We start from the raw sequence: 25,294 nt of genomic DNA, 5'->3' as shown, positions 1-25,294 counted from the left end.
TGGTATGTGATTAAAAACCTATGATTTAGTAACTGCATTTACTTCACACATGTAAAGCAATAATAGTCAGGGACCATGTCACTTGAAACATCTTATATTTTCAATGCAAATACAACGAACCTACATTAATAAGAGCAGAATCATGGCAATGCATTGGTCCAGCACTTGGTTGCAGAATTCCCCCCCCCCCGTATGTTATTTAATGTACCCCTATTACTCTAAACTAGTTGTGCAGATATACAATAACACTCAGGGTGTCACAATAACACTCAGGGTGAAGAAAATCTGCTGGAATTCTGGCTTCTGCCAAACTTTTAAAAAGATACAAGTACTCTCTACTATATATAACATCTCATCACCCTTCTAGAAGTATGGATGAAATCCAGGACTTCACTACAACAAGAACTGACACTGTAAATTCATGATACAGTAGTTTAAAGCTAAGTAGAATTATGTGACAAGTCTAAGAATAGTAGACCATATAAGGGAATGATAGCTGCCTGTTTTAATGCTGGAAGTAAATGAAAAAGTTTCAGTTTATTCTTCACCTAAACCATCTCCTACAGGATTTAGATGACATACCAATCCTTCAGCCTCTGAGCTGCTAAAAATAGCGACAATGATAACTCTTACAAAAGTGTACCACCATAGTCACCAACCTCTTTAGGACTTGATAAATTTTCAGAAGGATTTATTACATGAATGTTTATATTATACGTGAATCAAATTCAGAATTTTTACAAATTAACTCAGATTGCTGCTAAAAAATCAGGCCAAACAACCCTATATTGCTTATTATGAATGCATTTGATTTGTGCATTTTCTTACTCAGTCTCTGATTTTAAAAATGATTTTTTTTAAAAAAGATGTATGGTGAGAAGAAATCTGTGATTGTGAGAAATGAGTGGTGCCTATCAATAAAATATATAATAGAGATACATTTTATTCCTTTATCTAACCATTCCATTCTTTCTCCACTCTCTGGCAGCTAGCTTGTTATGCCTTTTAAACATGGTCAGTTCTCAATGGTCTGTTGTCATTCTCTATTGACTATATATAGGCAATGAAACCATTCACTAGTCACTGAGTTATTATATATTCTTATATACAGTATAAACACTGTTAACAGTGCGTTCTGTCCCTACCTTATGAGATGTTGTGCTATTCAGTTTGATTATTTTTTTTCCTTTTTCTGTTAAGTGCACATTTCCTTTTATTTAAGAATTCAGAACCATCATACTGTTACCTTGGGGAAAGATCCTCCAAGTGCTCATATCATCCAGATTCTGATGAAGATAAAATGGTGTTCTGCAATCAGATCACATTGTTCAGATCTGTCAATATGTGGCAGCTTTAAAATCATGGGCCAACTCTTTGAAGGCCATAGATATAGATTGAAAAGAAGATTCCCTTGTTTAACATAGTGAACAAACCATAATAATTTAGTGAAGATTTAATTATTTATTTATTTATTTATTTATTTATTTATTTATTTATTTATTTATTTATTTTTATTATTGGGACTTATATGCCGCCCTATCTCCCGAAGGACTCAGGGCGGCTAACAACAATAAAATACAATGATACAAAAGTTAAAAAGAATTAAATTAACAGCCCCAATAGAATAAATTAAAATTGTAGTTAAAAATTAAAAAACATTTTAAAATCCCTGTCATCATTCCAGGTCAGCCTGATGGAAAAGAAGTGTTTTAAGGCTGTGGCGAAAGGACCGGAGATCTGGGGCCATCCAGAGCTCAAGGGGAAGTTGGTTCCATAGGGCTGGTGCTCCCACAGAGAAGTCCCTCCCCTGGGGGTCGCCAGCCGACATTGTCTAGCCGACAACACCCTGAGAAGGCCCTCTCTGTGTGAGCGTACTGGGCGATGGGAGATCGTTCCCAGCAGCAGATGGTCCTGCAAATATCCCAGGCCTAAGCCATGTAGGGCTTTAAAGGTAAGTACCAGCACCTTAAATCTCACCCGGAGGACAACCGGTAACCAATGCAGCTCACGCAGGAGGGGTGTAATATGGGAGTATCGGGATGCTCCCATCACTACCCGCGCGGCCGCATTCTGCACCAGCTGAAGCCTCCGGGTGGTCTTCAAGGGCAGCCCCATGTAGAGAGCATTGCAGTAATCTATACGGGAGGTAACGAGTGTGTGAGTGACCGTACGTAGGGCATCTCGGTCCAGATAGGGGCGCAACTGGTGCACCAGGCGAACCTGGGCAAATTAATTTCATTGTTGTAATGTTATATGGGAATGACCTTGGGAGCAGGCAACAGATGCTGCCCGGGGAAGCCTGGAGCATAATGGACAGAGAAAAAACTCAGAAAGGAGCCTTCCTAACTTCTCAGGCTATAAAAGAGAGGGCCAGGAGATTTGTACTATCAGACTTGCAAAATTCTGTTTATGTAGCCCTATGGTAAAATAAAATTAGCTCATCTGATCTGGTCTATTGGGAAGGCTGACAATTGTTTTGTACCTTATGTAGGGGGGTTTACAACTATACAGTAGGGTTATCGTACAAATATGCCCTCTTTTCCCCCTGGCTATAATCCATTCAGATGCAAGAAATTGTGGCCATAAGAAAGTTCTTTCAAATATATCTGTTCAATCGTTAGAATTTGGAAAATTTACTGAAGAGCAACTACATTTTCGGGGAATGCATGTCAATTACAAATTATCATATTGTGCAAAATCCCGTGAATATTTAATTATACAAACTGTTTTAAGCCTAAAATTGGGGAAGTAATATTGAAATTCTAATGTTAAAAATAGGATTTTTACTTTCCTTCTATACAATTCATAATCTGCTATATAGAATTCTCTAAAACTTTTTATCCTGTCTTCCTTCAAGTAAATCTTTATTTATAAAGAAAGCTTTCACTTTAAACCTGATTTTGGTATTTTCATGATCAATGACAACATTAGTCACAGAATAGAATAGTGTGTATCATACAGTTTACTGTATAATAGAACAGCCAGACTGTGGATGTTATAGTAACAAAGCAAATTATACTTAGGACTAATTCAAATTTTGGACAACAAATTTTGTTTTCGTTTCTGACCACGACAATGATAAAAATAATTTTCCAGATTATAATTTGACAGCAGGCACAGAAGGCATTTATCACAGATGGTGTCCCTTGCACAGGCTGTGCTTATTAGCTATCTGATCTGCTTCAGGCATTAGCAGGGATGATTTGCTCCATCTCTGAAACATACAGTAAGTTGAAAAAATAGCACATTTGAGTAACCACTAATAATGAACAATACCTATGGGTGTCTGCTGGGGGAGAGGAGGTTAAGGGTGACATAAACCAATATGCTATTATCTGTGTATCCTGAATTTAAGTATTTTCATGAGTTTGGGATTACATCTGAGATGATTTCAGATACTAATTTTATCAAATCTAATTTGTAAACTTTATTAGGCAACATGATGCTCAAATTAGTATCCATCTGCTATTAGAGTTCATGGTATAATAAAAGGTGTCCCTTTGAAAACTCATTGTTTTCAAACAACCACTCATTTCCTTGTACTGGCCCTAAGTATAGACAGAAATTACATGGGGAAAGGAGAAATTATTATATCAGTAACTTTGCTATCTTCCTGGACAACTGTTCTGAAAGTCTGATGGTAGGAGAACAAACATTTACTTTTACTTAAAATTTACTGAGCTATCTATCATTTCAGAGGCCATTGCAACAATGTATTTTGCTTTCTCTGTAATTGTGGGGATGCATGGCACTAAAACAGAGTATGTCTAATAATGGGTAGTGCCTAGATAGGCCAAGCCCACATTTCCAATACTTAAGACCAAGGTTCTAAATTACAGCGGCTTCACTCCCAGTAGTACTATTTTCAGCCGATGGTAAAATCTATTGGGGCAACGCCAAGAGGAGACTAGAGCACCTTGTTTTGCTCTGAAGATGAATAATAATTATGCAATTATATATTCATATTACTTACTTTAAATAAAATTAGGTTACATGGAAAGACAGATACGGTTATTAACAAGGAAATAAGGAATCTAATTTATTATAGAAGTTGTTTCATTATTGAAGAGTATGTGCCCCAAACAACAGTCTATATTTCCCATTGCTGTTAGCCTTTTCTTCTGGAACTACTGTTATCTGTAGCCAAATAACTCTTGAGAATGTCTTGTCTGTCTGACTAAAATTCTGAAAGCAAGAAGGCTATATTTTCTTTGGACTAACAAATTATTAGTTGCTTGGCTGTTGCACTAAGAAATCTTGTGCATTTAAATGTATTTGGGCAGTTCTGCTTTTTATAATTATAGGTCTAAATAAACTTATTTTCTTCTATTTGCATCGTGAGTATGTTTTATATCGAGTACGTCCCACAGAATCTTTATTGAAAAAGCTTTTGGCTATAGAATGGCCACATATCCATCATTAAAAGTGGGGGGAGGAAGCACAAAGAAGTACATTGACTTAGGTATAAATAGATGCATATTTAGAAGGTTTATTTATATTATATGATTAGTTGTAAATATAAACTATATAGTGAGCGGAGAGAGATTACAATGCTAAGATGTTTTTAAATTAGAAAAGAAGAGAAAATGTATTGAGCAAGAAGTTTTTCTACTAATAATAGAATTTAAAGTAAGCCACTGAATCTAAATGTGAGGAAATTCAGAAGTGATAAACAGAATTCTGCACCATCACATAGTTATATCATTTAGATGAGTTTAAAAGGAACTACGTATTCACAATATTAACAAATATGAATTGCTATTTCTACTGATAGAAGTACCATGTTTAAATACAAGAGGACTATTAAATTAATGTTCTGCTTATGACCTTCAGCATGCATCTGTTTGACTTATCTAAGACCCAGAGACGCTATGCAGAATGAGATGGGCGGCATATAAATTAAATAAATAAATAAGATACAGGATGCTGAATTAAATAGTGTTCCGATTCCCCAGCTTTTCAAATGTATTTGTTATGTAATATGAGATGGCACAATTACTGATAAATCTACTTGCCTATCAACACACACAAAGACATAAATGTATATATAGACACATAGAAAACAGGACATAATTCACTTAACTAAATCGTATTTTCATTTTAAATTTGTATCTTAACCACAGATATGTATGAAACATTAATTAATGTAAAATATGATGAACATCACTCAGTAAACTAAGATATTATGAAGAACACTTCTGCCTATCTAAATAGTCCTTTATTAATCTCTTTACAGAATTTGCGAACTAGAAAATCTCACATTAACTACGGTACCATTCTGTCTAAACCAAGAAACTGATTTTCAGTTTTGGAATCCAGATAATTAAAATTAAACAATATCCTGGATTGTTCTGAAATTGGTGGGCATCATTTCCCTATTTAAAAACAATGGATGTTAATATTAATTAAACACTTCCTGAATTTGATTATATCATAAAGAGGTATTTCATATCTCATTCATATGTTGGCTTATTTGTATCTCTACTTTGAGTTTCACTAGCAACAGTGATTATTTGTGACAAATTCAAAGCACAAGCATTTCATGAAAAACAAACATGCTTAGTTTGCAACTTACCTTTTTAATCCTGCTGTTCAAATTTATGTTGCTGGAATAGCAAATCAGTTTCGATATTCTCTGCTGCCCTTTGAAAATTAGTGAGTATTGCTTTGGTTTATTTCAAGAAAAATATCAAAAATAAGACTAAATGGGTTTTTAATATTATTTTTAAAAAATAAAATAAGGAACATGAGGTATATTTTTTCTTTTCATTTCTTTCAAGGTTCACATTATTTATTTCATCCATAGAATTAATGGGTGTATTCTACAGATGTGCTCAGAAAGTCTTTTCTAAAATGGTGAAGGACAGAACAAACAAAACGGATCCAAAAAGCGGTTTCTGGTAAAAAGATGCCAAGCTTGGATAGATGAAGACAAAAAAAAAATGTGTCCAAATGAAGATGGCCGGAAATTTGTGTTTGTGATTTTGTCAATCATCCTTGTGTTTGGTATATTCTTAAAGGTGAGAATAGCAGTAGTACAAAAGGGGAACAGGGGGGAAAAAATCCAGTGTGCTACAATAAATGCAATCTTTTTGCAGTGCAAAATTCACACTTGCAAATATTTGGATTTCCTTTCATCTTGAACTATCCATACTATCGTTGTTTCTCTCTTTTTTTTTAAAATAATCAGATTACCGCATAGATTTCATGTTTTTTTGCCTTAATCTCAAAAGTCTTTCTAATAATATATAGAATATAGAAATAAATATTTAAAACACTATTTGAGATAGGTACCTGCTGGTGTCCAATCCTTCCGATTTTGTGTTGTACCTGTGTATAATATCTATATCTATATCTATACCTATATATATATGTATATCTTAAAAGCTGAGAAAATTAGCGCTCTTCTATTTAATTGTTTACTTTAAAAAAAGGATATCCACATTTCACATTTGGACTGTTAAGGAAATATTGAAAATAAACTTGTCCAAAAAAAAGATTTCAAAGAAGTTTTCTTTTTAAAAAAATTAGTTTGTTGTGCTTTCAGTGTATTCGCCCCAAAGTGAAAATGGGTGGCTCTAAAAAAACAACGCAGTTAACAACAGTAAGAGTTAAAAGTAGCAGAAAGGGCAGAAAGTCATTCACAGAGTTTGTATACTATAGTTATTTTAGCAACTGCCCTTTTTCTTTGCAGAGTGGGAGCTGCTGCTCCAGTTTGAGACAGGGTCTTCTGAATCATCCTCATCAAAACCATGAAAAGTTGAGGTGTCGCTTTCCGAGGTGGAACCGAACAAGTCCTCCGTGGGATATGCTGCAGCCGCTTCTTCCTTCCTGCTTTCTCTTCCCAAATGAGCTGACATGTATGATGAATATATCAGCACATGGGTTAAGTAACAGGCATCATGATTTATTTCATTAATATTACTTTAATCATAATTAGAAATATCAGATAAAAGAGTTATCTCAGTCATAAATATATATGTATATATGTCTGTGTATACATGTACACATACACATACACACATGTATTCAGGACGATAATGCAAAACAATAAAAACAAAACATGAGTAGTAAGGAAATTATAAACAACAATTGAGAGATATATATATATACACATATATTTAAAAAATCATATTTATACCACTCCAGATGCCCCCTATCTAAGGCAGCAAAAGGGTTAACCCTGTTTTCCTCTCTTTTGAAACACACAGAAAATATTTTTTTGTAATTATATAAGTAACTTTATCTTGAGCCCAAAGTTTATATCATGTATCCATTAAAAGTGCAGGGTACAATGATTGTCTTTCATTTTGGTATCAACCACTCTATTTTAGCATAATAACCCATTTCATAAGTTTTCCATTTTTTTAAAATAACCTCATTGGATTCTCTTTCTGTACCAGTTCTCCTAAGGGGTATGATTTCTTTGCAAATTAAAATAGAAAATACTTGGAACAATAAATACATATTGCAATAAATGCCTTTTTAAAAATGTCTTATGAATATAAGTAAAAAGTATACATTTCAAAGCAGGAAGGGGGAGAGAGAGGGAAGAATTCTAATACAGTTAATAATTTGTAATATATATCAGAAACATTGTGTTACAGGATCCATTCCTTAAAGTATGAAATATTTCTTTTCCCCATTCCTTGTTGATCAGTAGTTCTAATAAGCATAAAATATAACTATATAGAAAGAAAATAAATGTTGGTAAAAGAGTGTGTGTATTCACAGATACAAACGCACTCACATATACATATTTATATGTTTATATGACTAAACTATCATTAGAAAGCCATATATAAAAACAGACTTCTATGGCATATTCTGAAGATGGTATACAAATGTGAGAACAAGAAGATAAGAAAAACATTTTTATATAAAAAATAAGCATGGAAAGTAAAGCATATTGGAAATTCTGCCTCAGGCTGGTAGTTCGCAGCAATGAATATGGTCACTATTAGTTATTGTCGAGAAAAATATCCAAAGAGAAGCTATGCTTTCCTGGTGTAACAAATTAAAACCCCTTGTGATATTTTAAAGATCCAAGCTTTCATGAACTTTCCTGAGATGAATGCATGTATCACACATATATATGGATATACCATAGATATAAAGAAATAGAAGGAGGAGCCCTTTAAATATTGGAGTCAACTGGCCATGGAAAACCCCCATTTTTTTAAACTTTCAGGACCAGCATGAAACTAAAATGGCTCACTTCAGTTTTGACATTATTTGCCACTGCTTTTTATGCTGGCAGCAGCAAATATAGTACCATATCCCTTTCATTGGCTGCCAGCATATAGTTACTCTATTATGCCTAACAACCACAAAATCCTCAGAATGATGTCATGTCAAGAATGTCCATAACAAGGAATCAAAAAAGTCAAGGTTTTTTTTTACAGCAACACAAATTTCTGCCTTTTTTTTATATGCACTGCAATTTTTGCCTTTTGCATATATATACCTTTTTATCCTATTAGATAGCAGTTGGTACTGTGGGAAAGCCATCTATATCAGTAAATACTACTTATGTTTATACAGTAAAGTATCATAGTATCAATGGATACCAAAACTATGTCTATATTATATTAGTCATAAGACTGACATTTGAAGGATTTATTACACTAACATTCTAGTTTGGTGCTTTCCATTTGCATCTGTTTGACTATTATTGTGTAGAGTACTAGATTAGATGGATCTTTACTTAGAACCAGGATGTCTCTTTGCCAGGTTTTTATGCAAGAGTATCACATATTGAGGAATTGTAGATCCTACAATACCATTCTGTAAATATGTGTACGAATAAAATTGATTGGTAGGTTATCAAAGTCTTAAATTTGCAAGTTTTTATCCTTTGGTTTCTATGTCTGATAACCAGCCTGTTTTTGTATACCAATAGTTCTTTCAGATGAGGGAAATCTCACACTACTCAAGGACAGGCCTCCTGTTCAAGGTCTAGGGCAGGGGTAGGCAACCTCGGCTCTTTTATGACTCATGGACTTCAACTCCCAGGAATTCTGGGAGTTGAAGTCCATGAGTCATAAAAGAGCTGAGGTTGCCTACCCCTGGTCTAGGGGAACAAATTAATTGTCCAAGTAGGGCTTTACAAAATTGATCAAGTTGAAATGATGCTAATCGGAACAACTGATGTTTGGGCTTTTTTTCCACTCTAGGATTAATCTGACATTACCTGTGTCCAATATTGTTGTGTTTTGTCTATTTTTCCATCTGAACGGGCTATGTGTAGTTTAAGGAAGGCCCAATAGAAATCTCTAATTTGCTGAGAGTTTAATTGATTGCAACAGAGTATAAATGCTGTTAAATAAACAGATAAGTAATATGGCAACCAAAATCCTGAAATCAGTGCAACTAGAGACAATGTTTTGTGTGACTTATACTGGTGAAGAAAAAGAAACACGTATGTGCATAAGGTCAGGGATAAAAGGTAAAGGTGAGGTTTCCCCTGTCCAGTAGTTTTAGAGGCCATGTAACACATAGAAATACCTCTCTTGCATTTTGTGACTGTTATTTTGAAACATACATTCTGTAGCCATGTTTTTATAGTTATAGGCACAGATATACATGTGTGACACATACACACAGTTTGCTTACTTAGAATAAGTTTATTTAGCTTTAATTTTATTAAGTTTATTATGATCACTCATTTCAAAAGATTAGGTGACTAAGGCTGAATTAAATTGATGAAGCTGATTCTTTAAAGTGCTACACAATTCTTTGTTGTCCCTTTAATAAGTATGAAAAATACAAACTAGTACTCTGCTGCTGTCAATGTATATTTAGTGAAGCAGGGGAAATTATTGAAGGATTTTTGATAATTTTTCAAAAAAAAGCTTTGGCATTGTTTTTACAATAGACTCAAGTTAAAAATTTTCAGAAGGAGAAACAACAAAATCAGTTTTATATTGTGTATATGGAGTGCATACACATATTATCCCTATCCATATGCATATTTAAGACAAAAAAAATCCTGTCATAAATAACATCACTGGAAACTTAAGAAATAAAATAAGAAATAAAAACTTTGTCACAGAAGGGCTACACCTATACATTTTTAAAATATGGGGTTTTAATTTAAGCCTTGAAATATTTTTTAAAACATTGGTTTTAAAACATATAAACCATAGTCAATGCTTTTACAAACTTCAGCTTCTTTCTTTGTTAAAATAAACCATTCAACTTACTCATAAAGTAATAAGCTGGGATAAAAATCTAATAAATAAATAAAAATATCCAAACACAATTTCTAAGGAATAACAAATACTTATGATGTAGCAAGTAATTTATATAAAGCACACACTCATAAATACAAGCAAAAATATTAAATGGAGAAATCAAAAACTGCCTAAAAGTTACATTCTAAAAAATATTAAAGTTTAAAAGTTTAAAGTTTATTAGACTGTCATCTTCAACTTACCCCATAATCTGAGGTGTGTTTGTTTGTGTGCATGTATGAGAAAGAGAAAGACAAAGAGACAGAAGGACTGACCAATTATATTGGTCATAACCCAGGTTGTAGAAAATTTGAGTGGCACATTATAGAATACTAAATATAATATGCGGAAAAGAGAAAAAGTCTCTTTTAATGTTGTCTTCATTTAAATGAGACCAAATGTCTTTTTACAAGACTTTCCACTTTTGTATTCGTCCATTTGTTTTAAAATGTGCATTCAGTCATACATTGTAAAACATAATCCACTCAAAAATGCCTTAATCTTATCTCTATAGATATCCAGATGCGAAAAGAGTGTTGTTGTTGCTTAATGCTCACTGATAGCTGAAATAAGGTATCACCTACCAGAACGCCCACAATCTGAACATGAGACAAGCTCCTCTGGTCGTCCGCTTTTTTTATTCATATTAGATCCTCCAAGGCAGAAATCACAGTAGTTATTGGAAATGATGGCCCCGTCTGGTCCCTTTTGGGCTGTAGGTAGAAGCAGAATATTTTAAATTGAGAGGAATTCCATGTGTCTTTTATTCTTATTAATTTACTTGTATTTGGACACTGTATTTTTCAACTGAAATTTTAAACTGGTCAAAGCCAAAAGACCACAAGTTTTCACAACACAACCCAGTTGTGTTGAATGCAGCTGCTATGGAGTCAGAGATTATTGTCTCTGGTAATACTCTTTAATACTATATATTTTCCAAGATAAGGAAACAAACTAATCTATATAGCGTCTATGAATTGCTACTCAAAAATCACCTGCGGCTGTTTGTTTTATTCTTTTAATTTAAAAACAGGCTTTGGACCACCATTCCCACTTTTTAAAATGAGGCCTTCTAGAAATGTTAAGACAAGAAAGGCAAGAGTTTCTTTTCTGATTTGCCTTCTTCCTTCCCTTTCTGCTCCCATGCCAAACAATAAATGCTAAACTGTCTCTGGGCTGAAGATGTCCTCCACATTTATCAGGACTTTAAAATAGATTTCCTTAAAGATGGTTTTGGGGCGGAGTAGAGCTAGACACACACACACACACACACACACACGTCCTGTAGCATTGAGCATCATAACACTCTTTTGAATTTAATGCTCTGGGTAACATTTCACCAGAAAACCAGAAAAAAAACTGCTATCAGTGACATGAAGAAACTATACGCTAGAACTTTCAAATGAAGACAGGGAAGCATTTTATACTTTAATGGCATCTGCAACATGAAATCGGTTATCTGCTTCTGGTGCGACTCGCCTACCTGCCAGCAGAGATTTTTCTGTTGGCACGAAGACCAAACAGCACACAACACAATGAGTAATGGGGTTGGTGTGTTTTCTTTGCAAAAGAAAAACAAAAAGCTTTTGTTTGACGCCTAAGCTGTGCAGGAGCCCGGTTTTGACCGATTCCAATCTGTGGGCAGGATTTGGCTTCCCCATTTTCATATCTTTCCAACCTTCATCCCTCGGAGGGACGGCTGACATACAATCTGAACCTACAGGGTAAATGGCATTGAGTTTCCCCTCGTGCGCCTTTTCCCCCCTACTGCTGACAGAGCTCATCTCTCCGCAGGCTGACATGTTTCCATGACAACCAAAATTCCAGGCTCTGGCTGCCTCTGATCTGGCCACCTGTTATTACTCCATTTCTCAAGTGTAAAGAACTGATTTGTGACCTTTCCCCCCCTCCTCCTCCCTGCCTCCCTCCTTCCCTCCCTCTTTTCAAAAGGCATAGATGGGTTTGAGAAATTAAAAGTACCACATCAAATAAACAGGAAGAGCAAAACAACACCAGCAGCTGAGAGAGGCACATTCCTGGAAGCGCCATGTGCCTAGAGAAGAAACGAATGAATCCCTGTTGGAAATGAGTCCACTTCCGGCTGGCTTTCTACCAACGTTTAATGAGAAATGAAGAAAGTCATTGGGGGTGGGATTCAAAGGGAATGGCTCACTGCACAGATTGCACATTGTTTTGCCCAGGACACAGGTGTGGACTGAAGCAAAATACAGCAGGTAGCATAAATCTCCCAGAGTGCTAAAGGACAAGCCAGATGGAGCTTACATTAAAAAAAAAAAGTTCAGACATTTCCCCTTTATTCAAAAGGATTTTTGCACTGTCCTCTGCTTCCACTGTTTCTCTACTCCTGTTTCTTAGCCTTTTTTGATAGCCTGACTTTGTATGTGACAGGAAAATGCTAATATCACTACCACCTCAACCAAGATGCCTTATCATTGCTCTAAAGCCAGGTGTCTGTCTGTCACTACAGGGGAAAGCCTTTCTCTGCCCCGCTAATGAAGAAAAAAATACTTTCCATTTATGGAACAAATTGGAAACTGCACAGCTCTGGGTATTAAGGGGATACACAGTAACATGAATTGCAATTTAAACTGTAGGGGGGAAATAGCACTTGCAATGTTCTTTTCTTTTTCAAGAGAAAAAAGAGAATGCTATGCAAGTAAAAATCTGTCATATCAGGGGAAATATTCCAGATAAACTCACCATTTTGTTCCAAAGTTATTCAATGATTTGCATTTGTTTCTAAACAAGAGTTTAAACCACAGGGGAGGGCAAATCTGACGGACAGCACCTGTCTGTAACTCTTTGAAGCAATTGTGTCATCAATATGCAACACTGAGAAAAGATGAAGCTGGTTAGACAGGTACTAAATTTTATTTGTTTGTTTACTTACTTATTTCACTTATATACTACCTAATTGACTATGGACCTGTGGCATTTTACAAGAACAATCAACAATGGATAATTTAATTTGCAATCCCCTTGAGCATTCTCTCAAGCATCTTTCTGGAATCAAGTCTAAAGCTTTATTATACAGCCCCAACTTGTTCTGTTTGCAATGAATTTTAGTATATGCCTCATCAGTACTGCCAATAGGTCAGCATGGCTCAACCCTAGTAAAAGCATTGGGAGTAATCTTCAGAACCTGACCTACAGCCTGTGTTTTAAATACGACAGAAGAGGGAATCTACTAAGAATATGTAAACCATATTTATTTAATGTGTGTTAATGTTGATAAAATTTAAATGTAATTAAACGTAGTTTTTGTCCTGGGCCTGCCTTCATTTGGAATATTATTTAAAGGCAGGGATGCTTGTCAGCTCTGTTGCTAGATTTTTTTTTTAGAAATACTAAGTACAATTTATAAAGATAAAATTTTGAAAACCAAAATAATAAATAAGCTCCTGCAACGAAATGCCAGCCACCCATTTATATGATACTAAAGGGAACAAAGAATGAAACAGTGCAGGAGGCTGTGAGGTACAATCTAAGTCTTATTAAGTTCTGGCACCCCATGCCATTCAAGTATTGATCTTAGGCCTGTTTGCTACTACCTTGAGCATTTATCTTCTAGCTGGTATACTAGCTGTGGATAATTGGAGTAGCAGTCTTAACTTGTTTGGACAGTACTAAGTTGAGTAATATTGCTGTTCACCTGACAATACTAATCTAAATTAACATAACTGGCTAAATCAATCTAAATGTCAAAATTGCTCTAAAGGTTCTATTACAAAACTGATCCTATTCTGATAGTATCAGGGACATTTGATGAAAAGATCAAATCAAAAGATTATATGTCACTAAGAGCTAATTTAATTGAGTAGCTAAGGCACCAGGCTAGAAATCAGGAGATTGTGAGTTCTAATCCCATTTTAAAGCATGAAAGCTGGCGGGGTGATTTTGGTCAGTCACCCTCTCTCAGCCCATGATGTCAGGCTCAAATGACAAGGCTGTTGTTGTTGTTGTTGTTGGAGGAGGAGGAGGAGGAGATTGTTTCTGATAAGAACAGAAGAATTTGTGAGGGGAAAGAAAAAGAAGAGAGCCAAACAGTGCAACAAATCAGGAAAAGAGAAGACTTGAAGTAGTTCAAAAATAGGGCAGCTCTACAAATCCATGGACCTGAACTGAAAAAGTTTATTTCCACCTGTAGACAAAATATTAGCATCTATTCTACCATATCAAAACTCTGTTATCTCATTCTTCTCCCTGTGCTTAAAATACAGTTTGAATCATTGGCAGGAAAGAGTCAGAAGATATTTGAAAAGTAGAAGATTTCAGAAGACAACATTCTTCTACTATGACCCGATAATATGGTAAAGATTATGATAGACGAGAATGCAAATGACTTGGAAATTCCAATAATCAAAGTCAGGGAGCATAGAGAATATTAAGAAGACTAAACTAATGATAATAGGTATAGTTACTAGCATGAAATTATTGAAGTAATGGATAGCTTCGGCCTTTTAGAATTGACTATAAGCAATAAAGGAACCAACAGTCAAGAAATATGCCACAGACATATTGGCTATACTTGGTAGAACATCAAGGCCTTATGTAAAGCCTGCGAGACAAAAAAATAACAATCAGACAAAAGATATCTCAGTAACACCAGCTGCCTGCAATTAGTGCAGGTTCGAGTCCCACCAGGCTCAAGGTTGACTCAGCCTTCCATCCTTCCGAGGTAGGTAAAATGAGGACCCAGATTGTTGGGGGCAATAAGCTGACTTTGTAATAATGCCGCTTGAGGGGCCCCAAAAGCCCTAATAAGCAGGAATATACATAGAATGAAGGCTATTGCTAAGCACATTGGTTTGTGCTTAAATTGTAAGCCGCCCTGAGTCTTCGGAGAAGGGCGGGATATAAATGGGATTAAAATAAAAAAATAAAATAAATAAAAATGTATGTCTCAGAAGGGACTTTCTCTAGTTCTCTGTAAAGGCAAGGGAGGGGAGAAATTCTTTTAGGCTTGCAAGATTGATATCAGCCCTTTGAGACTAGACAAGAAACTAGACTAGACAAGAAACCAAAACCATAAGTACTAGCACTACCATTATTGCAAGGTTACAATAACAGAATATTGTCCATTGAACAATTGGGGATGGGGTTGCTTATGTTCTCATGTCTCCTTATGAAAGACATTAATGCCAGTGTGGTAAGTAACCATGTGATCAGGACTATCTGTGTGATTAAAATATGGATATGGACTGTAATTTTGCAACTATCCTGCAAAAATGGTTTTAATGTACAGTGTGGACAATAGGATTCAGACATTAAAATATCTAATTTCTGATATGGTTGTAAATCAATATTTGTATTAAACTTCACACCTTTAGAAGGGTGGGTCTTTGCAGATGAAGTATCAATATTTGTATATGGAAACTGAGATTACAGCAAGGCTTTACTATGCAACTAAGCATACTCATTAAAACTACTGTAGGAGAGTGCTTTATGCATATACAGTTGTTTGGAATTTGAAAAGGATGTGCATAAGTAATGGTCGGAGTCTATAATACCTTATCTTCTATCTTCTAGAAGGAATTTGAACTTGGGCAAGAGGATTGCATTACTTCTGTTCACAAATATGCACCAATAAAGAAACTATTGCATTTAATGATAGTTGTCATTAGGAAACATCATGCATCAGAATGCCTAGCAAGTAAGATAGTCACTCAAAAGTCATCTCCCAGCTTCACAGATCTAGCTCTATAACAGAAACTTTATACAGAAATGCATAAAGAGACACATTTAGTTCATGAAATTTCTGCAAGCACATTGCTAGTCTGCACATTTTTTCAGATGTATGTATGTATGTTTGTGTTTGTGATACAGACACACAGACACACAGACAGTATGTCTGTCTCTCTCTCTCTGAGTGTGAGAGTATATGTTTGTAGGTATGTAGGTATGTACACATGCACACACCTTCATTACTTTATACACTTTCTCCCTCATATTTGTCATATATACTGCTGAGAACCTCCTTAAAAAAGGAAAGAAAAAATACTTTACATTCAAATATACTTTGTATGACTGACCAATGGAAAAAATACTACTGGGCGGTGGGGAGAAAAGGGGAAGTCCCCAATGTAACATTCAAAACACTGCTGCTCAGAGTAAGGATAGTTTCTTTCCAACAGGGAAGTTGCTTTTATTTATTTCTCTGTCCATAGACTTATGCTTAGATGTACTTTTTTAAAAAGCGTTCCAAAGAAGCTTTGCTTCGGAAATGGAGGAATAGCCTGGAATCCACTAGGATAATGGCATTATTTTTTCTTATTCTCTGGAGATGATAGATCAAATTAAGTTTCAGCTGCAAAGCTTGCCTCAAATGATTTCTCCAGCAGAGTGGGTGTAAATTATAATGTTTGCCCATTATATCTCAAAGGTTGAATTAACCCCACCAACACTAAGTAATCTAAAATATAGTTTCTAGTCAGCTTTCCAACTCCAGTGTACTGGAGTCAGACCTTTTCATTAACTGATTCAAAAGTAGATGGGACACAATGGTTGACCCCATCTATCCTTCTCTAGCGTTATCTGCACTTCTGCATGATGGATCTGAAGACCTGCTTGCCAGATCAGATAAGAGAGAAGAACAAATGACAAGACCAGGAAAGAAACCAAGGAGAGAAACCATAAGTGTCTCAGATTTCAGGTCCAATAGATAAAATGAATCAAGACTGGCCTTCAGTGAACATTTATTTTGATCTTATATGGCATTTTTCTAGAGAGAATGTGTTTACTTTGCTTCATAACTGAGTTCCCCTATGCACGTTTTCTATCTGACAAATGTGCACAGAGCCCTAATGAAGTTCAGATGAATAGTCGGCGATTCAGAAATATTAAGAAACAATATGTAAAAGGGTAGATCTGCAAACAAAAAAGCAAAAAGTAGCACCATTAAAGTACTTTTTATGACTATGCAATTGAAGTATCCATATTTTACATTCTCGCATAAAGCAATGATTTAAAATTGTGCAAAAAAGATAAGATTTCCATTTTCAAAATATGATGGTTTTAATGAAACATTGTATTACATTTGTTTATAAATTGTCCTGTTTATGATTTGTGAGTGTTATAATAATAACCTGTGGCTGGGCCTGGACGGCTATCGGGTGCGGTCCCTATGGTTATGGGATTACCGGTCTTCGGATTGGTAGTGGCTTAGCCACCATGAACCAACCCAGGCACCTCCCATCACCAATGATGAGAAGAAATTAAAAAAAATCCATACCAGATCAGTCGCCGCCAGGGTCAACAAGGACCATGTCAGATGCTATGGCTCCTGGACATCTGTCGAAAAATGGGCCACAGGGCTCAGCTGTTACTGCTGGGGAACCAGATCATACAACTGTAAAGCAACTGGAACAAAAGCGCAAAACCTGGATAACCGAAGAAAATGGAGAAATCATCCAATGCTACTACCAGGCAGAACCAACAGCCAGGGGATTTCAAAAAAGAATGATGCAACTGTGGAAGGAAATACACCCAGAAAGTGATGTAACCGAACAATGATTAATGGATCAAAGATGTTTCATCATCCGTAATAAAGTTTTTACAGATGTGGAAATTCAACATCTAAGAACATTGGCTAAAAAGAAAACAACAAGCAATGATGATGAAAAGGCTGAAGAAATTGTTCCAATACCTGAACAAACTGACCAACAAACTGACCAACCAGCGGAAGAAGCCGCCACACAGGATGAAGACTCCCCTGTGCAACAACTCGAAAGTGTAGAGCTAAGTAATCTAGTGAAAATGCTGAAAGAAAAGATTGAAAATCACATCAAAGAAAACACAGAAAGAAAAAGACTGCCTGCCATCCATGAAGTGCATAGCAAACGAGTGAAAGATTTACTAAATGCTGTGAACAACATTTTAACTTCCATCCCATCCAGCACTGTATGAAACAAACCAACTAATGTACAGTACAGCCGCTGTTATAACTGCAGAATTGGGTTGTAAAATGCCAAAAAAGAAACCCACTGGAACACCAAAGTGGAAAATTCAACTTGAAAATAAAACAAAAAAACTACAAGGAGATGTCAGCAAATTGAATTACTTGAAAGAAGGAAAACTAAAGAACAAAAAGCTGAAAAACAGTTTATACAATAATGGAAAAAACAATAACGGAAGTCATGGAAAACCTAAAACAGCATGCAATAGCAACAACAAAGAAAATTGAAAGATATGAAGGATGAATAAAACAATATCATGAAAATGTCCAGTTCAGAATAAACCAACGCCTCTTCTATCGGTCACTTGACAAAAATAAAGTCCAAACTACTGTTCTACCATGTAAATAAAAAAACCTTAAACTTTTGGAAAGAACTGTGTGAAAACCCAGTGGAACATAATAAAACTGCCCCCTGGATCAAAGATATCCAAAAACAAGCAACACAAAACAATGGAAAATATTGTAATAACCACCGATATGGTTGCAAAACAAGAACTGGAGTGCACCTGGCCTGGATGAGCTGTATGGATACGGGTTGAAACACCTCACCAGCCTCCATCACCGCATGGCCACTCAGTTTGATGAAATGCTTCAAAATGCCACAAGTGAAGAATGGTTAACAGCTGGTCGAACATACTTGATAATGAAAGACCCTGAAAAGAGCACCGAACCAAGCAACTACTGCCCAATTACTTGCCTGCCAACAACGTTCAAACTTTTTACAAGAATACTGGCAAATTCAGTATTCAGTCATCTGATGGAAAATAATTTGTATCCCGCAGAACAAAAAGGAAATTATAAAAAACCAAGAGGAACAAAAGATCAGTTGCTCATTGACAAAATGCTACTTAAAAATGCAAAACGATGAAAAACAAATTTAAATATGGTGTGGATTGATTACAAGAAAGTATCTGACTCATTACTCCACAGTTGGATTAATGTGTGTTTGGAAAACTTTGGAATCAGCAAAAACATCTGTATATTTTTGAAAGCAAATATGCAAAAATGGAAAACAGTTCTAACAGCAAATGGGGAGAACATTGGTGAAATCAACATCAGACGAGGAATCTTCTAAGGGGACTCACTTTCACCACTACTGTTCAACATTGCATTAATTCCATTGACAATAATATTACAAAACACAAAACTGGGATACTACATCTCAAGCCAGCACGGGAAGATAACCCATACATGGATAACTTAAAACTGTATGCGAAAAGCCATACTGAACTTGAATCAATACTCAATGCAGTTCAACTGTTTAGCAGCAACATCAGAATGGACTTTGGACTTGGAAAATGTGCTATATTATCTATGTGGCGAGGAAAAATGGGAAAAATAGAAGGAATAGAACTGGAAAATGGAAGTATTATGAAAGCTCTAGCAAAGGATGATGGTTACAAATACCTAGGCATATTGGAAGCAGATAACATCTTGAATGGAAAAATCAAAGAGTCAACACAAAAGGAATACATCAGGAGAGTCCACAAAATACTAAAATCAAAGCTGAATGCTGGAAATATAATTAAAGCCATTAATACATGGGCAGTCCCAGTGATACGCTACCCAGCTGGAATTATCAACTGGACTTTGGCTGAATTGGAACACCTAGACCGGAAAATGCATAAACTTTTGAATATGCACCACGCTCTACATCCACAAAGTGACATTGACAGGTTGTACCTGCCAAGAAGAAAAGGGGGCAGAGGGCTACTGCAAATCCACCAAACTGTAGAAGAAGAAAGATGAAGTTTGAATGACTATGTAAATCAAAGTACAGAAAAATTGCTGCAGGCTGTGAAAACAGAGAGTATTATAAAAATAACAGAAACAAAGGCAGAATATAAGGAAAAACGGCTGGATGACAGATTAAATAGATGGAAAACCAAAGCTTTGCATGGACAGCATTTGAAAAACATTGAAGAAAAATTTGATAACAACTTGACATGGGCATGGCTTAAGATGGGAACCATCAAGAAAGAAATGGAAGGCTTAATACTGGCTGCTCAAGAACAAACACTACAAACTAATGCCATGAAAGCATAAGATACAAAAATCTACTGACAATCCAAATTGCCAACTTTGCAATGACAAAGTTGAAACCGTTTCACATTTAATATGTGAGCGCAGCAAAATCGCGCAAATTGATTACAAAGCTAGACATGACCGAGTTGCTAAACTAATCCACTGGGCATTGTGTAAAAACTACAACTTGCCTGTGTCCGAAAAGTCGTGGGAACATAGGGTGGAAAAAGTTGTCGAGAATGAGAGGGTGAAGATCTTGTGGGACTTCCGAATACAGACAGATTGCCATTTGGAACACAACACGCCAGATATTGCAGTCATAGGGAACCGAAGCATACAGTTGATTGATATCGCTGTACTAGGAGATGCCAGAGTCAAAGAAAAAGAACTGGGAAAAATTACAAAATACTGCGACCTGGCCATCGAAACTGTGCAATTATGGATGAAACGTGTAACAGTGATACCCATTGTCATTGGGGCACTGGGAACTATGTCCAAAAACTTTCCAAAATACATCAAGAAATTGCAGCTTCCTGCAATAACTCCAGCAAAGGTACAAAAAACTGCGCTACTCTGAACATCTTACATTTTAAGGAGATACCTGGTTGATATCTAGGATGCTGGCAGCAACCCGTGACAGCCATTAGTGCCAGTCAATTTGAGTGTTCAGTTAACTGAGTTTCACGTTTTATGAATAAAAGTTTTATATAATAATAATATAGTTGGAAGGTACCTTGGAGGTCATCTAGTCCAACCCCCTGCTCAGGCAGGAAACCCTATACCATTTCAGACAAATGGCTGTCCAGTCTCGTCTTAAAAACTTCCAGTGTTGGAGCATTCACCACTTCTGGAGGCAGGTTGTTCCACTGGTTAATTGTTCTGTCAGGAAGTTTCTCCTTAGTCCTAGGTTGCTTTTCTCCTTGACTAGTTTCCATCCATTGCTTCTTGTCCTGCTTTCGGGTGCTTTGGAAAATAGCTTGACTCCCTCTTCTTTGTGGCAGCCCCTGAGTTATTGGAACACTGGTATCATGTCACCCCATGCCCTTTTCTTCATTAAATTAGACATACCCAATTCCAGCAACCGTTCCTTATATGTTTTAGCCTCCAGTCCCCTAATCATCTTTGTTGCTCTTCTCTGTAGTCTTTCTGGTGCAATTAAATAATGCAGAGCCCTATTTCTACTATTCTGTACCAGCTGGACACAGAATGACTGCCTTGGTTATACAGGTAGTCCTCATTTAGTGACTGCCTCATACAGCATCACTCGAAGTTATATGGTGATGAAACAGTAAATCTGTAACTAATCCTTGTACTTAGGACCTTCAGTTACATAAAAAAGGAAAGCTGAAGTAAGGTCATAAGCACACTTGCATTTTCACATTGTGATTGCTTCGCTTAACAACTAAGGTGCCAACTGTGGTTGCTAAACCAAGACTAGTTACTATGAAAAGGAGACTTCAGATGAAATTGCTTTCAGAAATATTAAGGAAATGGTAAAAAAAAAAGTACAAGAAATCATGCAATCAGTACTGGCCAATACATTTATACTGACAGGCAAAAATATGTAATAGCATGAGTGGTCCAAAAGATCTGGCTAGTAATTTAAAATAAGAAAAGCTTAGCTAGGAAAACAGTCAGTTTTCTATAAGAATTTATCCCTTGGTCCACTTTATGTCTTTTTAAAGTTAATTCTCCCAAGCAGGAAACAGAAAAAACAACAAAGATTGGAAAATAGAAATATCCTCATGGATCCTCTGTTGCTGTATCATACTGACTCACTGATGATCAGACTCATCTTCAATAATTTTCTGAATAATCTACTTGTGATCCATTCCAAATAGAAAAAGAAACACGACTGGAGATAATAAGAGGGATAAATGCTATTAGCTGTTTAGCTGGCAAATCAATATCTGTTTTTGACAGATTCAGCATCAGCAGGCCTGTTACTACAACAGATATTGCCGCAAGGTGATGCTTGATTAGAAGAACCAGAAGAACCAGAGGGGAAGGGAATACGTAAGAAAGCCACTCGGAAATAAGGTGACTGTTACCTTCTCACCTCCATTATATTTCAATGTTGTTTTGTTTGCCTTTATTTAATTGGTTTGCTTAATTTGCTTTCCATGCAGCTAAGGGAATAAACAGTGGATTGCTATTTACTGTATTTCTGCCCTTTCTATCCGTTTCAGAAAGATGAAGATTAGCATATGAATTTATGCCCTCCCCAAAAGCTAGGCAAAGAGATTTCACAAAATCCAGGCTTATGACATTGTAGGTTGGTCAGATCTGATTCACAAATGCTCCCAGAAGTAGATGGATCTGGCATTCTCTGCCTCATCCCTTGGCACAAAAGTACCATTTAACAATTGTGTATTAGGTATATTCACATGGAAGATAGATGATAGCATAAATCACATCCTGCCGTGGAAAAAGAGGGAGGGAGAGAATTGAACTCCAATCTGTAAACAATTATCCAAACAGAAAGCAGAATTTTATCTTTCTTTCTTTCTTTCTTTCTTTCTTTCTTTCTTTCTTTCTTTCTTTCTTTCTTTCTTTCTTTCTTTCTTCTCTGTCTCTCCATGTGTGTGTGTGTGTGTGTGTGTGTGTGTAAAAGGGCAGGATCAGATGTGTGCATTTGTGCATCTAATTAATTGTATACAGCATAAAATGGAGATGTTGGCTATGGGGTTTCTGGTAAGGAATTATGACAGGCTGAGGTCTCCAAAGAAACCAAGAGACACAACAGCTGAGAATGCCAACTGGAAGATAAGTGTTCACTGCAGTAAACTTCTTGGATCAAAGGGAGAGCATGAGATAAGCCTTGTGCATTCTAGATCTTCATGGGTAAACTACAGAAATGGAAGTTTTTGCAGTCAGTGCAGGAATTGAATTAAATTTCAATTAATTGAACTGAAAACCTTTTTTTCAAGATTACAAAATGAAAAGAGATTCTAAGGATACGTCTTAAGAAAATTTTGCAAAAAGCTTAACAAAAGGTTTAAGAAAGTTTTCAAATGGATAAAGGGAACAGTTATTTTCCTATTTTTTATTATTTTTATTTTTGAGGAAAGTACTTTGGCATGAACTCGAACTTAGCTACTTAAATAAACCAGACCTTTGTTAGAATGCTTTTTGTTTATCATTAAAGTATGCATTTAAATAATAATAATAATAATAATAATAATAATAATAATAATAATAATAATAATAATAATAATAATAATAATAATAAAGTTGGAAGGGACCTTGGAGGTCATCTAGTCCAACCCCCTGCTCAGGCAGGAAACCCTATACCATTTCAGGCAAATGGCTGTCCAGTCTCTTAAAAACCTCCAGTGTTGGAGCATTCACCACCTCTGGAGGAAGGTGGTTAATTGGTTCTAACTGTCCACTGGTTAATTGTTCTAACTGTCAGGAAGTTTCTCCTTAGTTCTAGGTTGCTTCTCTCCTTGACTAGTTTCCATCCGTTGCTTCTTGTCCTGCTTTCAGGTGCTTTGGAGAATAGCTTGACTCCCTTTTCTTTGTGGCAGCCCCTGAGATATTGGAACACTGCTATCGTGTCACCCCTCACCCTTCTCTTCATTAAACTACACATACCCAATTCCAGCAACCGTTCCCTATATCTTTTAGCCTCCAGCCCCCTAATCATCTTTGTTGCTCTTCTCTGTACCCTTTCTAGAGTCTCGACATCTTTTTTACATCGTGGTGACCAAAACTGGATGCGGTATTCCAGGTGTGGCCTTACCAAGGCATTGTAAAGTGGTATTAGTACTTCACTTGATCTTGATTCTATCCCTCTGTTAATGCAGCCTAGCACTGTCTTGGCTTTTTTGGCACCTGCAGCACACTGCTGGCTCATATTGAAGTGATTGTCTACTAAGACTCCAAGATCCCTCTCACAGTTACTACTATTGAGCAAGGTACCACCTATACTATACCTATACATTTGATTTTTCCTGCCTAAATGTAGAACCTTACTTTTTTCACCATTGAATTTCATTTTGTTAGATAGTGCCCAGTGTTCGAGTCTGTCCAGATCCTCCTGTATCTTAAGCCTATCTTCTGGAGTATTGGCTATTCCTGCCAGCTTGGTGTTGTCTGCAAATTTGATGAGTTCCCCATCTATCCCCTCATCCAAATCGTTGATGAAGATGTTGAAGAGCACTGGGCCCAGAACAGAGCCCTGGGGCACCCCACTACACACTTCCTTCCATGTAGATGCGGTTCCATTGAGGACCACACTGTGGGACTCTGCACATCAAAAGATTAGGTACTGAACTAGAAAGTGATGTTTTGATGTAGTTGTGATGTGGGTTGAAGTTATGGAGAGAGGGAAGCCTTCCTTTTCCTCTTGCTTGTTTGAGATACCTTAAATTTTGGTTATAATATACAATGGCAACTACTAGAAAAATTGCAACAGAGGGCAGGAGGAGGTTGCTTGAGCAGCTCTGAGAGAAAACAGTTATACAGATTTTCTTCAGAAATTATTTGAAGAAAGGGCTCTAAGGTAGAAACTTATGAAAAAAGAGCAACTTGTAAAATAAAAAGGGACTTGAATGAAATAATAAAAAATGAATCATTCTATAGAGGTAAAACAAATCAATGATAAAGTGGAAATTTTACAGAGTAAGACAGAAGTGCTTGATAAAGACCTGGAAAAAATTAGGTAATTTGGCTTTGTTGGAACTGGGAGAGAAAGAATTTTGTATGTGACTTAGAGCTATTCCAGAAGCTTATGGTGAAAATGTTAGAGAAAGGATGATTAAAGTCTTGGGAAAAATTTTGAACTGGGAAGAGGAAAATATGAAGCCAGAAACTGATAAAAGTTTAAAAACTAAATTCTAGATTTGGTAGAACAAATCTGGTATATTTTGTTAGGAAGAAGATGACGGGGAATCAAGTTCTGCAGTAACATTTGAGGTTGGTTTTAAATAAGTTTTAACACACTTTTAGTATTGTATTCTTGGGCATAATTATTTAATTCTTTTTAATCTCTTTTTTAACTTTTGTATTTACATTTTGATATTTATTGCCCTGTACACCGCCCTGAGTCCTTCGG

At 36.1% G+C, this 25,294-nt stretch overlaps 1 protein-coding gene across 5 annotated transcripts in view; it reads right to left on the bottom strand.

The window, feature by feature from the left end:
* DPF3 (double PHD fingers 3) overlaps positions 1 to 25,294 on the bottom strand; it is a 243,983-nt gene that overhangs the window by 29,281 nt on the left and 189,408 nt on the right. For 2 of the 5 annotated variants that reach the window (XR_014490960.1, XR_014490963.1), the window contains exons 8-10: positions 10,820 to 10,948; positions 5,576 to 6,853; positions 1,247 to 1,308 (exon numbers count right to left, since the gene is read on the bottom strand). Coding sequence is in view for 1 of the 5 variants with exons in the window: in XM_083350564.1 (XP_083206690.1) it covers positions 10,820 to 10,948 (129 nt within the window). In the remaining 4 variants the exon portion in view is untranslated. The remainder of the gene's footprint in view (positions 1 to 1,246; positions 1,309 to 5,575; positions 6,854 to 10,819; positions 10,949 to 25,294) is intronic. The other 3 variants (XR_014490961.1, XR_014490962.1, XM_083350564.1) reach the window with 3 other exon arrangements.

Source organism: Vipera ursinii (assembly GCF_947247035.1).
Source record: "Vipera ursinii genome assembly, chromosome: 1".
Taxonomy (NCBI): domain Eukaryota; kingdom Metazoa; phylum Chordata; class Lepidosauria; order Squamata; family Viperidae; genus Vipera; species Vipera ursinii.
The sequence above is the reverse complement of the archived record's forward strand: the minus strand, read 5'-3'. Positions and strand labels throughout refer to the sequence as shown.